At 56.7% G+C, this 16,703-nt stretch overlaps 2 protein-coding genes across 2 annotated transcripts; one reads left to right on the top strand and one right to left on the bottom strand.

Moving 5' to 3' along the window:
* Positions 1-575: 575 nt before the first annotated feature.
* GPR142 (G protein-coupled receptor 142) lies at positions 576-6,676 on the bottom strand. Its single transcript, XM_049861372.1, has 4 exons — positions 6,572-6,676; positions 5,493-5,571; positions 3,244-3,402; positions 576-1,907 (listed from the first exon to the last, which is right to left on the bottom strand). The coding sequence occupies exons 1-4, from the start codon at positions 6,674-6,676 to the stop codon at positions 1,036-1,038; spliced, it is 1,215 nt and encodes a 404-aa protein (XP_049717329.1). The 3' UTR covers positions 576-1,035.
* A 3,468-nt stretch (positions 6,677-10,144) lies between these two features.
* BTBD17 (BTB domain containing 17) lies at positions 10,145-16,527 on the top strand. The gene is made up of 3 exons (XM_049861441.1): positions 10,145-10,229; positions 11,827-12,103; positions 14,808-16,527. Exons 1-3 carry the CDS (start codon positions 10,145-10,147, stop codon positions 15,880-15,882), a joined length of 1,437 nt encoding a protein of 478 aa, XP_049717398.1. The 3' UTR covers positions 15,883-16,527.
* Positions 16,528-16,703: the final 176 nt, after the last annotated feature.

Raw genomic sequence — 16,703 nt, 5'->3', positions numbered from 1 at the left:
CCTTCCTTCCCGCTCCCCTGGTGCCTGGACTAAGAGGCCATTTCCTCTCTTCTCAGCAGCAACACTGAGAGTTCTGGGCCCCGAACCTGTTATGGCTCCAAGACAGGGAGTTAAGCAGAACCCGACCAGTCAGCAAGACCTTCCGGGCCACTGTTTGAGAAGTCATCCATGATGCTCATTTACCCTGCACCCTGGGGTGACGGCCAGACGGCATGATGGTGGAGCCTGTGCTGAGGCCTCCAGGACTCCCCAAAGGGACAGAATTGTAGGGGAGGGGGCCTGGCCTTGAGACCCAAGGGGTAGTGTCACCCCAGGATGGGGAGCATCAAATCTGCTTTAAGACGGACCCCAATTGGTAAGCTCTGGATATTTCTGTCCCCCAAGCAGACTCCCCCATTGCTTAGTCTAGCATATCCTATAGATATTATCCATTTCACTCGAGCATTGCCACTGGAAGTCAGAGATGATCAATTCAGGAAATGAGGGATGGGTCCTCACTCATCCATCCCCCCATCCCCCCCCACCCCCCCCATCCGTCCACCCATCCACCCAGTGCAGTGGTTTTAACAGCCTCGTATCAGTTTAGGTCAGATTTTGCCACTAAATGGGTTTGTGGCAAACTTAGGAGAAATCTTTTGGTTTGCAGAGCTTTCTGTGTTTGGGAATTGTGGATGGATCCATCTGTCCACCCACCCACCCACTCATCCGTCCGTCCGTTCGTCTGTCCGTCCATCCATCCACCATTTTTTCGACCAAACTAATTTAGCATCCATAAGGTGCCGGGCGAATGTCTCTTGCAAAGGAACACCCATTGCAGGGAATGCTACTAGCCTGTGCCTGCCAGAGCTCTTTCCTCTCCTCAGGAAGTAGGAATTGCTGGTGAAGCTGAAGTAAGGGTTGGATGAACTGTCTTCTCTTGTACCTGGAGAGCCACCCCCAGAGCGCAAAGCAGGGTATTGAGAACGTTTTGCTGGGCACAAAGGCCCCAGCCCTGTGACCCTGAGTACCTCGAGTTCCCTGGTGAGGCTCCTTCCTCTACAATTCTGTCCCTTTGGGGAGTCCTGGAGGCTTTAGCCTGGGCTCCACCACCATGCCCTCTGGCCGTGAGCCCAGGATGCAGGGGAGGTGGGCATCATGGATGACCTCTCGGACAGTAGCCCGAAAAGTCTTGCTGACAAGGCAGTAGAGGCTAAAGTTGACTGCTGTGTTAAGCATGGCCGCCATGTTGGCCACGTCTAAGGCGAGGTGGACTCTCCAGTCCTGGTGGACGGAGGCCACATACAGGTGGTAGAGCATGACAAAGATGCGGGGTGCCCACAGGACTGCAAAGAGTGTGGTGACACCCAGGAGGATGGCTGTGCTCTTGCCCACGTGGGGCCGCAGCCCACTCTGCCCCCTCTGCCGGAGCTGGTGAATGATGGCTGAGTTGGTGACCAGGAAGATGCCACAAGGGATGAAATAGACGATGAGGCAGTGAGCCCATTTGAGGACCTTGTCCAGCGTGCTGGGTGGGTTCGTGTCCCTCCATACGTCCAGCCACCAGTAGAAAGGGATGCCAGTCAGCAGGGCAGCCCCCAGCACAGCAGTAATGGCACGGCGTGCCCGGCCTGGGGACGAGGCAGCCCGGTGGTGCAGGGGATGGCACAGGGCACTGTAGCGGTCAAGTGTGAGCAGGACGGCAATCCAGACTGAGGCGTGGTTGGCAGCAAACTCCAGGATGTTAGCCGTGCGCACCACAGCCTGGGGCACCTCGCGGGCCAGCACAGCGCCCTGCAGGAGGAAGCCCACGAACACAATGACCACCTGGGTGATGATGTCCGAGGCCGTGAGCGCCAGGAGGTAGTAGTAGGAGGGCTTTCTGGTCCTGGAAGCAAGGCGGGCCAGCGTCACTGTGGTCACGAGGTTGGCTGATGATACCCCAGGTCACAGGGGGGAGAGGGCAGAGGCATTAGAGGAGTGCTCAGACTCGTTTTTCCAACGTTTGTGCCAGAGGCTATGTTGGCTTCTCTTTTCCTCTTTCTAGAGCTTTCTTAAAGGCTGCTTTGTCACGAAGGCTAACCAGCCCACCCCGCCCTCTACATCCACACACCTCAGGTCACTGACTTCACCCCGGGGTGAGGAGGCCGCCATCCTTACCAACCTTCGAACTGGTTCATTCCGGTTTGAACCTCTGCTGAGGACTTGCAATTCTACTCCAGGTATCCCAAAACCCCAGGTATACTGAATCAGAATCTACAGTTTAACAAGATCCCCAGGTAATTCTTACGTAGGATAAATTTTGAGAACCACTGCTCTGCTTGTGGTTCTCAGAATTGGCCCCTAACCAGCAGTATTAACATTGCCTGGGAACTTGTTAGAAATGCATATTCTCAGCAGGGTTTGAACTAGAATGAATCAGTTTGAAGCCGTGGTCCTTACACACGAGTAAACTCATTCACAGGGTGTCCTCAGAAGCTACATGTCCCTGTGGCATTCACTTCTAAGCCCTGAACAGTGGTTAAGCCCTTGACTACTAACCAAAAGATCGGTGGTTCAAACCCACCAGCATGAGAAAGATGTGGCAGCCTGCTTCTATAAGGATTACAGTCTTAGAAACCCTGTGGGGCAGTCCTACCCTATCCTATAGGGTCTCTTTGAGTCAGAATCGACTCGATGGCATACAACAGGTCCTCCAAAGGGAGTCCCTGCATGGTGCAAACTGCTAACTGAAAGCTCTAACTGCTAACAGAAGGGTTGGAGGTTAGAGTGCCTCAGAAGAAAGGTCTGGCTATCTATGTCTAAAAAATCAGCCATTGAAACAACTTCATGGCAACTGGTTTTATGTCCTCCAAAGAGGGGGCTTCCCCGAGGACAGTGAAGGATTTTTCTTACTGGATTTGGGGAAACCCCAAGGCTGAGACCATTTATGCTTTCCCATGTTCATGCACCCACCCTCACCCCAAGTTTTGCTCTCCGGGGACCTTGGCTCATGAAGGCAGTGGATGGTACAAGGAGATGTGGACTGAGCCAAGAGCCATCTGGTGAACTTAGTTATCTAGGAGGGAGCCCTGCTCTGGTGAGCGCCCCAAATCCTAGCCTTTCTCTTTACTCCTTTCTATACTTTGCTCCCCAGAATGCCCCCATGAGGGGAGCCCTGGGACCATGATCCTGGATCTCAGGGGTTAGAGCAAAGGTTGGCACTCAAGAGGGAGGACCCTGCTTTCTGGCCAAGCGCAAGCCTCCAGTCCCCAACTCCCCACTCACCAGGCAGCCCCAGGCCCAACAGGATGCTGTAGTAAATCACAGGGATGACACCAGCCACACACGGGGACCTCTCTGGGATCTCTGGCCAGGAGCCTTCAAATTCCCAGCTCAGCCCGCTGCCATTGGGTGTGGGCAACACGGTCACTGGCAGCTGGCCAGCTAGGAAGGGTGGAAGGGCAGGGTTACAGCACTTGGTCTCTTTCCAATCTGGCCCAGCCACAGTCCCACCCTGACCCTGGGGTCCTTCTATTCCCCCCTGCTCTGTGCAGATCCCTGATCAGACCCAGCCAAGTGGCACCCTCTATGGCCATGGAAATTTGTGCCAAGTCCACCCCGACCCCAGCCCACCTCCCCTGCTGATGGCAAGGGGTCCACGGCAGGGTCTCTTGCTGTCATAGGGATCACTTCTCATTTGCTTTGTTCCTGTGGTCTCCACCCTCAATGGGCCGCACATCAAAGTCACAGGGGCACTTGTCAAATGCAGGTTCCTGGGCCCCACTCCAGGCAGTCGGGCCAGAGGCTCAGGAGTGAGCCAGGGCATCTGTGTTTTTACTGTGCACCCCGGGCGACTCTGACCCACAGTGATTGGCAGCAGCTGCCTGGCTCCACTCAACAGCCATCCCCTCTCCAAGGAGAGACCATTTCTGGGTTCCTCTCTTTCTAAGCCCAGGGCACCCCTCTTGATGGGATACACAACTGGAGCTGGGATGGCCCAGTTGGTCGGATGAGTGGAGTCCCTGGTGGTGCATATGGCTGATGGCTTGGTTGCCAACTGAAAGGTTGATGGTTTGAGTCCACCCAGAGGTGCCTCGGAAGAAAGACCAGATGATCTACTTCCAAAAAATTATTCATTGAAAACCCTGTGGAGCACAGTTCTACTCTGACATACATGGGGTCACCCTGAGTTGATGGGAACTGGTGACCCGTGTCAGATGAACAAACTGAGCCCAGAAGGGTGGGGGACCTGGCCTCGATCCCACAGTTGGGATGAGAAGCATCTTTAGATCTTTTTAGGTTCGACCTTCCAGCTTCTGATTTCCTACTGAAGCCCCCTTCCCAATAAACCCATTTCCTCCTCCCACTGCCATTCATGATCAACGTCATCCTTCCGACCCTAGACACCTTACCTGTCTCTTGTCCCTCAAGCCCCATGCTCCTGGGTCCAGGGTCACCTGCAGCTTTTTCTGAGGGCCCCCGCACCTCCCTCCCCCACCTGGCTCACCAAGTGGTTGTTTGCCCCACAAGTCTCCCAGCACACTGAGCCTATGCTCATGCTCACAGAGAAGGGGGACAAAGGGGAGGAGGGAGGAGGAGAAAGGAAAGGGTGGGGCCGAGGCTGGGGAGTGAGTCTATGGGAGATGCCGCCTGGGGCCAACCAGGATCCCCCGGGATGCCCGGGCAGGGAAGGGGGCCAGGCTGGGGATGGGGCTTCAGGGAGAGGCTGGGGGTCCTGAATAGGTCTGTCTGCTTTGATGAGGGGGCAGTGCGGTGAAGGGCACGATCAGGGCTCTGGGTGGGCTGCCTCATACATAGGGCACACTGGGAACTAGGCTGGGCTCAGCTGGGGCGAGGATGCCTGGGGGCAAGGACTGGGGGAAGAGCAGAGGCCTAGGGGATGACTCTGTGGGGCTCAACACTCTGAAAGGCATTAAGTGGAGGGGAGGAGAGGAGGGGGCTCCTGAGAGAGGGGTGGGGAACATGGGCCAGGTAGGGTGAGGTGAAGCTGTGGGGTCAGGACTGATCTGGAGAAAGGCCATTGGGCCAGGCTTGCAGGAGTTGGTCCTGCTGAGGCTGTGGGGTGGGCTGAGCACAGGGCTGGACTGCAGAGGGGCTACTGGCCTAGCAAGATGGCCTGGGTGGGGGGCAGTGAGCAGTAGTGGGGAGGGGTGGCTGCCGGGAGAAGCTGACCAGGCTGCCCGCGGCATGTGGCCCAGCAAGCTGTTGTTTTCCTGGCCTTGGTGAAATCCTCCGGGACTATCAGCTGCTGGCAAATAAACACCAGCCGGTGCCGGGGGCACTCTGGAGAGGCCGGAATCTGCACCCGGCTCCCCTCCCCAGGATAGAGTGAGCGGTCACCCACAGTGGCTCCAGGACAGCAGAGCTAAGACCTGGAATCACTTCCAGGGGCCGTCTTCCAGGATTGTAGCAGGGAGGCCTTCCCAGCTCCCTAAATTAGAGCCATATTGGGCTGGAACATCTCTTTCCCTCTATCCCTATTCGCACTCCCACCGCCCCTGAGAAGTACTCACAGCTGAGGCCTTGCTGCCCCCTGGTGGCCGCGTCCTGACACTGCTGGCCTCTGGGAGTCCCATGGCTTTGGGGAGTCCCCTGAAGTGGGACAAGAAGCAGGCACTACCCACTCAGAGCAGGTCCCCAGACAGTATGTCCAGGACCCAGCACCCCACAGCACAAGCATCATAACTCCCCACGCTGTCTCCTCCCTGCATCATGAGTCTTTTTTTTTCCATTGCCTTGGAGTGAATTCCGACTCATGGTGACCCCGTGTGTTACAGAGTAGAAATGTCCCGCAGGATTTTCTTAGCTGTAATATTTGTGGAGTCAGATCACTAGGCCTTTCTTCTGTGGCACCACTGGGTGGGCTCAAACTGCCTACCTTTAGGTTAGTCCAAACCCAAAAAAACAAACCCGTTGCTGTCCAGTGGATTCCAACACATAGTGACCCTATAGAACAGAGAAGAACTGCTCCATAAGGTTTCCGAGGAGTGGCTGGTGGATTTGAACTGCTGAATTTTTGGTTAGCAGCTGTAGCTCACCGAAGCTCTTAACACTGTGTTGAGTGCAAACCATTTGCACTCCCCAGGGAGCTACCATAGGGCTAGGGGTGAGTCTAAGACACAGCCCCACCTTTGAGGAGCAGCCTGCAAGAGTGTTAAAAAGGCCAGCTATGTGCCAGAGGCAAGGAGGGAGGTGATAACGTTCACTGAGCACCCACCCTGTCTCTACGTTTTCAGCAGCCCCACAAGCGGACTCTGGTTACCTCCATTTGACACAACAGGGCATCGGGGCTCAGAGAAGTTAAGCAACCGGGCTAAGGTCACAGAGCTAGGATGTGGCCATTAGAATTTGAGCTTGGGTTTATCTTCTACACCCCCTTCCCCAGAGCTGTTCATCTTTCACACCCTGACGCAGCCTTCTCAGGAAAAATAAGAGCTTGGGAAGTGAGGGGCACTGTGACTCAGATTTCATAGACAAGAGGGACACAGCTCAAAGGGACAGGACTGGGATGGGGAAGAGCATTCCAGACAGAGAACAGCACCACCAAGAGGCTGAGGCAGGAGCATGGACGTGCCCCAGTGACAGAGCCCACCTGGCTTAAAGAAAGCTTCCAGTATGGAGCTACTTCAGGGAGAGATTTCCTCTTGCTTATCTCTAGGATGTCCCCGTAGTACACAAGTCTGGAGCCCGAACTCATGATTCCCTGTTACCCAATCTCAGCGTCTGAGTCACGCAGGGAACCCCAGCTCAGGCAGGGAGACTTCACAGGTGTCGGGGAGACTGCTGAGGCAGAGCTGGGCACCCACCTCTCTGTAGTGTTACCGCCACTCTGCAGATTCAGAAACCCCTCACCCTGCCCCAAGCTTGCGGAACTTTTCAGTTACTTCACATTAGAGATTCCTTCCCTGATGGGATCTTTTACTGCTGCTGAAATAGCGTCTCAGAAAAGACTATACGGGGCTGTGGAAAGGAAAGTTGAGCAGAAAAGTGGCACTTGAATCTGGATCTACCAATCCCTGGCTGAGAACTCAGGCAAGTCGATTGTAAACACTCCCTTTCTGTCTTGGGCAGGAGGTCACGCTCCTCTCTGGGAATTGTTCTTGCTGGTGAACTTGTCAAACTTGCTCTCAAGGAACCCATGGAGCCTGTGCAGAGCCAGAGGGCAAGATAAAAATGTCCGGCCGCAGCCTACCATCTTCCATCTCAGAGATTACGCAGGAGTGCCCTCCTTCCTTTCCCCTGCCCCAGGACACACACACATATACACACACATGCCCATAGGTATGCACACACAGGCATGCACACATGCATGTGTACCCACATGCACACATGTGCACACATGCATGCAAGCACAGGCAAAAATGCATTGTGCACACGTGCACACAGGTGCCACAGATGCACACATGCACATACATGCACAGGCATACACACATGCATGTGTACACACAGGCACACATACATGCACACGCATACACATGCGCACACATGCACACCCCAGCAACACTTGGACCAAGAAAATAAGAGCAGACAACACTTACCTCTGGAAAGCCAGTTTCTAAACCATTAGAGGAAGCTCAGGGATAAGGAAGGGCAGAAATACTGGGAGGTGGAGCTCTTAGAGATGGGAAGTCAGAGGCCACCCTTCTGGGCCTTCTGGTTTCCTGGGGCCTCCCAGCTCCCTTCTCGTCTGAAATGTCCTCACTCTAGTTTGTAGATCTTAGCTTAGGGTGTACATAACAATCATCACGGCGCTTAAAAACACAGATGCGCAGGCCATGCCCCTGGGGAATCCTAGGTGGAGCATGGAGGATTTCAGTGCAGGTGGGCTGTGCTTCAAGAAAGGCGGATGAAGACCCTCGAGGAGGCTGGAGTTAGTAAGCGGTCCACCAAAGGCCGTCCTCTCACACCAACAACATACCTATTGGGAAGCCTCAGGCATGAAAGCCAGCTGCCCTCAGAGGCCTCGGTGCCCTGTTGTGCAAAGGCTCTGACTTGCTGGGCTGGGCTGGGGTGGTGATTCAGTCCACAGGAAAGGCAGGCGGGTAGCCAGCGGGCAAGGGATGGTGGGCCCGGACGAGGGGAGCCAGGCGTGAAAGTCAGAGCAGCCGGAAGAGGCTTCTGCTGGATCGAAGAGCTCTTTCTCTGCCAATCCGGAGGAAGCAGGTGCCAGGCCCAATTCCTGCTCTCTCTGTGGCTCCAGAGAGGGGGTGGAGCTGGCAGTCTCGCTGTGCCAGCCTGGGGCAGAAATCAATGCACTGAACTGGTCCCCGGAATCCAAAGAGCAAGGGAGGGCATACTCCAACCCATCCCAATCGAGGGCCTCGCCTGGGGAGAAACTCAGAGCCAGAGCTCTCAGGAACACGCACTTCAGCTCATCAGCCTAGAAGGAGTCCCTCCCGTGAGGAACTGGGGCCAGCCCCCAGTCCCTTTCAGGGGAGACCTCCACAGCACCCCACCCTCCTATTCCCCAGTATTCCCTTCAGACTGTAGACCTCACCCTCCTTCCCACTGCCTTTGCTTTGGAATTCAAGTCAGTCTGAGTTTTGTCACCACCATGCACTGGCTGTATTAGCCCCCGACCAGTTGGCCCCCAACTCAAGTGACTCCACGCACAATGGAACAAAACGCTGCCTGGTCCTGCGCCATTCCCATGATCAGTTGTGGATGGGACTGTTGTGACGTACTGGGTTTTCACTGGTTGATTTTCAGAAGTGTATTGCCAGGCCTTTCTTCCTAGTCCCTCTTAGTCTGGAAGCTCCTATTCAGCATCATAGCAACACACAAGCCTCCACTGAGAGATAAGTGGTGGGTGGCCAAATGTGAGGGGCATGGGCTGGGAATGGAACCCGGGTCTCCCACGTGGAAGGCGAGAATGCTGCCACTAAGCCACCACTGAGCATGTTCGCTTTAGAAGCACACTCTTTCTAGGGGTGCTAGCCTGAGACTGGGTCCTTGCTGTCTGCCTTAGTTTCCCCTACAGTTGAAAGATGGTGCCAGGTATGCAGTTTGTCTCCTTGGAACTTTGGGCGGGGAAACGCTACAGTCGCAAGTTGGACAGAAGCTGGTAAAAGCAGCCTTCCCAAGAACCCAGGAACCCGAGGCCATTCGGGGAAGATGAATTAAAGGGAGGAAGTAATGGGGTAGGGCCAGCCCCAGGCTGGAGAGGGAGGGGCTGTCTGCCGAGGGCCAGTCTCCCGGGAGGCAGGCAGTGGTCCTTCCCACGCACGGGTAGGCCCTGCCATCATTGACTCACCTTGACCCTGGGCAGAGGGGTGGCTATAGTCCCCATAGGGCCTCCCTAAAGGCCCATCACCCCCCTCCCCAGTGTATGCTAGGAACATTCGTCAACAAAAACTGTAAAAATGATGTCTGTTACCCCCAAGCCCCAATGTGAGACCCTTACCCTCCTCTCCTGAGAGCCACCAATTTTACTGGTGGTCGTGGAGTAGACTCCAGCTCCTGGAGACCCCACGTGTCTCAGAGAACTCTGCTCCAGAGGATTTCCATGGCTGATTATTCAGAGGTATATTGCCAGGACTTCCTTCTCATTGGACTGGAACCTCCAATCTCTTGGTTAGCAGCTGACTCGCACTGTTTGCACCATCCAGGGACTCACTCCAGAGAGCTAGCCCACCCCAAAGTGGGGAGGGGGGAGCGGGAGCCTGAGCAACTTCTTCCTTCTCCCCTTCCAGGCTCGTTCCTTGCAGCCAGCTCACCACGATGCTCCAGCCAAGATGCTGCCAACCCTGCTCTGTGCTGGGGCAGAGGCTGCACCCCGGGGGGCTGGGGGAGAGAGTTGGGGACCCTTGGGGCAGTGCTGCCAGTGGCCCTGGATCCCCTTGCCTGCCCTTCAGAGGGGCTAACACTTTCCAGGAGAGGGCCAACTGACCCTGTGGGAGGTGAGGAGGCTGGGGGAGGGCTGCCGGATCTGTCCCCCTCCGGGGCCCACAGCCAGCACAATAGCCCCTGAGGCTGCCACTCTCGGGCTTAAGTGGTTGCCTGGGCAACAGCTGGGGCCAGTTTCCACCAATCCAAGAAGAGGCTGGGTGGGGAAGGGAGGCCTTCCAGGAAGGGGGTGCTGTCCGTCTTGTGCTGGGTCCATATAAGGAGGAGGGAGGTGAGCAGGAGTGGTCCCTGCAGTGGACTTGGGGGCGTGGGTGCAAAGATGCTCAGAGTAGGATACTCCACGCCTGGGTCCTGGGGCAGCTTCTGGGCCATCCTGGCCTTGGTGGGCCTGGCCACTCGTGCAGGTGAGCGGGCCGTGGACGGGGGTGGGGTGCGGGCAGGGAGGAGGGGCAGGACCTTCCCGCCTGGAGGGGGCAGTATCCAGTAGGCCAGGGAGAGCAAAGAGTCGATCTTCTCCCCAAGGGAGAGGGCAGCCTGCCTCAGGGTGGAGGGGCTGGGCAGGCAGGCAGGGACTGGGACCAAAAGACCCTTCCATTGTCCTGGGCCCAGGCAGAGGAGAATGGGAACACATCAGCATTCAGGTCCTTCAGAGTGACAGCTTGGGGAGGCGGGGCTGGAGATTAACTGCCACTTCTTTCTCGCCCTCCCTTTGTCCCTCTGCCCCCCACTCCCTCTTACATACACAGACGCTCTGTTCTTGCGTGAGCCCTCTCTGCAAGAGTCCACAGGCATCGTGCTTGTGTGAGTGTGCGTGTGCATACGTGCATGAGTGAGTTGTGTGTACAAGAGAGTGTGAGTGCATGAGTGTGTGTGCATGAATGTGTGGGAGTGCGAGTGTGGGTGCACAAGTGAGTTGTGAGTGCATGAGTGTGTGCTCAAGTGTGTGTGAGTGCACATGCGTGGGTCAGTGTGTGAGTTGGGGTGCCCTTGGCTGTCGTCAGACACCTCCTTGCCAGATACTTGGGGAAGGTGATAGGAGGTCTTCTTAGAGCCTGAAACTTTGTGTAGCTGAGCCCACATGCCCATCTGACCCTCATGGCATTCCTGGCAGCCTGGACAGGGATGCCAGCCTCAACACCTCGTCCCCGGGAGTGCCCTATTTGGCCCCAGCTGGCCCCCTGCACTTTCTCTGGGTCCCCCCACTGGAGGTGGGCTCCTATCTTACAGATCAGGCCCCAAGGCAGCAGTGGAAAACACTTCCCGTCCAGGCCTGCAGCTTCCTCCCACTCACTACTCCAGCCTCCTTGCCCCCCTCAGCCCCCAGCCCATCCCCTTCAAGAGGCTTTGCACTGCTGCTTCCCCGCAGATGCTCCTCCCTGGCTGATGCCTTCTGGCCACCTCCTCAGCAAGCCCCCCGTCCTGCTAGATCGCTCTCTCATGCGTCATGGTCTAACACTAGAATGCGCCTTGTGTACTACGTCTAACACACCAATATGTGCTTTTACGAATGAATGTAAGGCTTGTTCATTGCTATCTCTCAGGCTCGCGGGAGTGTCTGGCACACTGTAGGTGCTCGGTAAAGGTTTGTGAATGATTGCACCACTTGTCCTGACAACTCCTGTGAGCGGTCAAGTGGACAGTTCTTCAGCAGGCGAGATGGGTGGGTACCAAGAGTTCCTTTAACCCTTGCTTGGGGGTCTGACATCATGAAGACAGCTCTGGGCATAACCATGCCTGACTTATAATCTTTCCCTGACCAGAACCTACACCCCTTCAAACAGCAACCTCTCAGGATGGGCATGACCTTCCCTACCCAGGAGATGCCTGTGTGCGTACGTTCATGCATCAAATGGGCAAAAACAGGTGTGCACACACAGCTTCTCAGACCCACCGCCCCTCTGTTCACACTCGTGTACATGGGTCTCCAGCTGGTCCCTCTGTCCCTGGACTTGGCTCTGGGCCCGGGGGCCTCCTCAGGCCATGTGTTCCTTCCTGCTACAGCCCAGCGAGCCGATGTCAGTGGGGAGGCAGCGGCCACTTCCATCAACCACTCCCAGATGCTGCTCCAGCACTTGCAGGAGCTGCTGCGGCAGGGCAACGCCAGTGACGTGGTCCTGCGGGTGCAGGCCACAGGCACCGATGAGGTCCGCGTCTTCTATGCCCACCGCCTGCTGCTGGGCCTGCATAGCGAGCTCTTTCGGGGGCTGTTGCGGAACCAGAGCGAGGTGGCACTGCAGGAGCCCAGGGAGTGTGCCGCCGTCTTTGACAAGTTCATCAGGTGGGACAGGGCAGGTTTGGGGGGACCTTCACGCCTTCTCAAGCCCCTGGTTCCTCCACCCCAGGGCTGCAGAAGCTCAGGCCCCTCAGAGGTCAAAGTGTGCCGATGCAGCCACCTCCTTTCCCTCCTTCCCCTCTGCGCTCTGTGCAGTGCAGTGCAACACTTCTGCCTTGGCCTGGGTGCTCTGTGCAGTCTTACAGCACCTCTGCCTTGGCCTGCATGCTTTGTGCAGTGCAGCACACCTCTGCCTTGGCCTGGGCGTGCTCTGTGCGTGCAGTGCAACACCTCTGCCTTGGCCTGGGTGCTCTGTGCAGTCTTACAGCACCTCTGCCTTGGCCTGCATGCTTTGTGCAGTGCAGCACACCTCTGCCTTGGCCTGGGCGTGCTCTGTGCGTGCAGTGCAACACCTCTGCCTTGGCCTGGGTGCTCTGTGCAGTGTAAGCACAGCACCTCTGCCTTGGCCTGCATGCTTTGTGCAGTGCAGCACACCTCTGCCTTGGCCTGGGCGTGCTCTGTGCGTGCAGTGCGACACCTCCGCCTTGGCCTGGGCACTCCGTTTGTGGGGTTGATGTTGTCAGTCCCCTGCCCTGCGGACCCCCCTCAGAGCTGTTTCCAAACCTGGCCAGGAGAGCTTTTAAAAACTGCAGATTTTGGGACCTCGCCGTGGATGGCGGGCTTCACACCTGGGGTTGGGTCCAGCGATCATTTTTTAGTGCCTCCATGTGGTGTAGGTGGAAGTACTGTGCTAGGGAACTGAAAAAATTAGCCAGCCCTCCCCCACTTCCTCTGCTTCCTGGCACTTAGCTGAACAGGGGCACCATTCACGTTGTAGTCTAAGAGAGTAACCTTGCTTCAGTGAGAATTGGGTTTGGCTGCCAATTACACAGAATCCTCTAATGACAGTGGCTTAAACAAAATGGTTGCAGAATTCCTGCCATCATTTCCAAATTCTAGGCAGTAGGAGGGGGATAAAACAGAAGGGCAAAAAGGGTCTCCTCCGCATCCCTAAACCCAAACCCACTGCTGTTGATTCCAACTCATAGCAACCCTACAGGACAGTGTAGAACTGCCCCACCCTGTTGTTGTTGTTAGGTGCCATCCAGTCGGTTCCAACTCATAGTAACCCCATGTACACCGGAACGAAACACCACCCGGTCCTGCACCATTCTCACAATCATTGTTATGCTTCAGCCCATTGTTTCAACTACTGTGTTGATCCATCTCATCTCGTTGAGGGTCTTCCTCTTTTTCGCTGACCCTCTACTTTACCAAGCATGACGTCCTTCTCCAGGGACTGGTCCCTCCTGATAAGGTGTCTAAAGTACAGGTGCATTTAAGCAGTCTTCCCGCTAATCCCATACAGCGCCTCCACTTACATCTCATTGACTAGAAATTAATCACATGGCCACGCCCACTTTAAGGGAGGCCAGACACACAGGCTTTTATTCCGAGGCAACAGGCCCTGCTGGAAGGCTGGGGAAAGGGGAGAAATGGATGGTGGGGCATCTGGCAGGTGCTGCCACAACCCCACAGACTGCGTGCCCGTGGGGACTGGCAGGAAGGGTGAGCAGAGAAACAGAAGCAGACGGAGGCGGATGAGTGGCAGCTGGCGAGATTGCCGACAGACAGCGAGAAGGGGGAAAGATGCAGTGAGAAGGATGGACGTATGAGAGAAGAAAAAGGGCAGGGAGGCTGGTCGTTAACCTGTGCTGACCTCCTACTTTGTAGCAAGTACTCTGTCCTTTCCAACCTCTAATAACCATGAGGGCTAGATGCTATCCATGTCGCAGATGATAAAACTGAGGTTCTGGGAGGTTAAATGACTTGCCCAGTTTCACAGCAAGTAGGTACAAGGGTCAGGCTGGGCAGGGGGTAGGAGAGGGGCTTCATCCCTTCCCAAGCCCTGGCTCCTCCACCCACAGGGTCACAGAAGCCAAGGCCCCTCAGTGGTCTCAACCCAGATCCTATTGTCCCCTGACTACAAATCTCACAAAGGCGGGAGCCACTTCTGCCTTGGTCTAGGCTAGCTCTCACCACCTAGTTGTTGTTAGGTGCGGCCAAGTTGATTTCAACTCATAGTGACTTCCATGTGACATGTACAACTGCCCCGTAGGGTTTTCTAGGCTGTAATCTTTTTTTTTTTTTTTTAATCTTTATAGAAACAGATCTCTAGGCCTTTGTCCCAAAGAGCAGCTGGTAGCTGGGTTCGAACCACCCACCTTTCGGTTAGCTTGCTGCGCCACTTAGGAACCTAGTCGACGTTCAATAAATACATGCTAGATTAAAAAAAAAAAAATTATTATTTTATTTTTTTTTTAGAAACCCTGGTGGCTTAGTGGTTAAGTGCTACGGCTGCTAACGAAAAGGTCGGCAATTCGAATCCGCCAGGCGCTCCTTGGAAACTCTATGGGGCAGTCCTACTCTGTCCTATTGGGTCGCTATGAGTCGGAATCGACTCAGTGGCAGTGGGTTTGGTTTGGTTTTGGTTATTTCTACGTCACCAGAAGAAACAAGAAGGGACGGCGGTGGGAGGGCCCTTGAGAAGAAGAGATGGGAAGCCTCCAGCCCACTCTGCGGTGTTTGTGCCTCCAACCACGAGTTCTCCCAAGGTGGGGTCCCCTCCGGACTAGACTCGAGAAAGTGGCGCTCGCAGATGGCCGGTATGGCCTGCCTTGACCCCGGTTCATCTCCCACCTCTCCGCAGGTACCTGTACTGCGGTGAGCTGACGGTACTGCTGGCCCAAGCCATCCCTTTGCACAGGCTGGCCACCAAGTACGGCGTGGCGTCCCTGCAGCGGGGTGTGGCCGACTACATGCGCGCGCACCTGGCGGGCGGTGCGGGCCCGGCCGTGGGCTGGTACCACTACGCCGTGAGTACCGGCGATGAGGCACTGCGCGACAGCTGCCTGCAGTTCCTGGCCTGGAACCTGTCGGCGGTGGTGGGCAGCGCCGAATGGGGCGTCGTGAGCCCCGAGCTGCTGGCACAGTTGCTGCAGCGCTCAGACCTGGTGCTGCAGGACGAGCTGGAGCTGTTCCACGCGCTGGAGGCGTGGCTGGGCCGCGCGCGGCCTCCTCCCGCCGTGGCCGAGCGCGCGCTGCGCGCCATCCGCTACCCGATGATCCCGCCGGCGCAGCTGTTCCAGCTGCAGGCGCGCTCTGCCGCACTAGCGCGCCACGGCGCCGCGGTGGCCGACCTCCTGCTGCAGGCATACCAATTCCATGCTGCGTCGCCGCTGCACTACGCCAAGTTCTTCGACGTCAACGGAAGCGCCTTCCTGCCCCGCAACTACCTCGCGCCCGCTTGGGGCGCCTCCTGGGTCATCAACAACCCCGCCCGTGACGACCGCAGCACCAGCTTCCAGACGCAGCTGGGCCCGAGCGGCCACGACGCAGGCCGCCGCGTCACCTGGAACGTGCTCTTCTCGCCGCGCTGGCTGCCCGTCAGCCTGCGGCCCGTCTACGCGGACGCCGCGGGCACCGCGCTACCCGCCGCGCGTCCGGAGGACGGCCGGCCGCGGCTGGTGGTGACGCCGGCCAGCAGCGGCGGCGATGCGGCGGGAGTGAGCTTCCAGAAGACAGTGCTGGTGGGCGCGCGGCAGCAGGGCCGCCTGCTGGTCCGCCACGCCTACAGCTTCCACCAGAGTAGCGAGGAGGCCGGTGACTTCCTGGCGCATGCCGACTTGCAGCGGCGCAACTCCGAGTACCTGGTGGAGAACGCCCTGCACCTGCACCTCATTGTCAAGCCCGTCTACCACACCCTCATCCGGACCCCGAAATAGCCACGCGGGCAGGGGGCAGGGGTCCCGGACTCTTTGGATTTGGAAAATAAAGGCCTCGCGTAGTTGGCCAAGAGGGGCTGGGACGGGGGCGGTGAGTGGAGGTGGCCGTAGCCCTGGCTTTAGGGATGGGACAGGTGAGGTGTGGAGTGGTAGACCAGATGACTGGTTTGGGAAGTTGCTTTCATAGAGTTGCATACCCCGTTCTTGGTTTTGAATAAACCAATGCTCAGAGAGGTGGGGGATGATTGCACAGCCCACCCCTGGGTAAAAACAGCCCAGGCAGGGTCCCTCAGGTCTGGGAATCCACCTACCCTTCACTGAGCTTTCCCATGGGGGCAGATGGGAGCCCCCCACCCAGACACAGAACAGGGCAGGTAAGAGCATCCAAATGGTCAGAGTGGCCACCTGCGGAGCCTGGAAGACCCCGGTACCCCTTGCAGGACTGTCTCACCTTGAAGCTGAGGGGCTTATCTGGGCAATTTCTGAGCCCGGACCTCTGGGGGTAACCACTCCATCTGGGTTATGAGGCTTTCTGCCCTCTGGGCTCCCCAAGTTGTGGCCTCCCCTGGGAGGGGGTCCAGAGGTGGAGTGGGGGCATGAATGGACTTTTCAAGCCCCACTCTTCCTGGGGAGAGGCCTCTGAGTCTGGAGAAAACCTTTTTCCCAGGTTTTTGTAGGTTAGTGCTAAGAAGCCAGCCTTAGGGAGAGGGGGGTGGCTGGGGGGAGGGGAATTGGGTTGGATTTTAATCAGTCATGGCTACCTCACATTCCAGACAAGGTCTCATTCCTAAATGGGACTTTATTGTTTAAAAGGAGGGGGG

This window comes from Elephas maximus, chromosome 19, assembly GCF_024166365.1.
Source record: "Elephas maximus indicus isolate mEleMax1 chromosome 19, mEleMax1 primary haplotype, whole genome shotgun sequence".
NCBI classification, from domain to species: domain Eukaryota; kingdom Metazoa; phylum Chordata; class Mammalia; order Proboscidea; family Elephantidae; genus Elephas; species Elephas maximus.
This window is presented reverse-complemented; position numbering and strand designations above follow the sequence as displayed.

Excerpts from the sequence above, each read along its gene's own strand:
- GPR142 (XM_049861372.1), bottom strand. The coding sequence starts at position 6,676 with ATGAGTTCGGGCTCCAGACTTGTGTACTACGGGGACATCCTAGAGATA. Across the intron at positions 5,572-6,571 it reads GGAAGCTTTCTTTAAGCCAG|GGGACTCCCCAAAGCCATGG; the intron begins GTGGGCTCTGTC and ends GTCCCACTTCAG. Across the intron at positions 1,908-3,243 it reads GTTGGGCCTGGGGCTGCCTG|CCAACCTCGTGACCACAGTG; the intron begins GTGAGTGGGGAG and ends GGGTATCATCAG.
- BTBD17 (XM_049861441.1), top strand. The coding sequence starts at position 10,145 with ATGCTCAGAGTAGGATACTCCACGCCTGGGTCCTGGGGCAGCTTCTGG. Across the intron at positions 10,230-11,826 it reads GGGCCTGGCCACTCGTGCAG|CCCAGCGAGCCGATGTCAGT; the intron begins GTGAGCGGGCCG and ends TTCCTGCTACAG. Across the intron at positions 12,104-14,807 it reads GTCTTTGACAAGTTCATCAG|GTACCTGTACTGCGGTGAGC; the intron begins GTGGGACAGGGC and ends ACCTCTCCGCAG.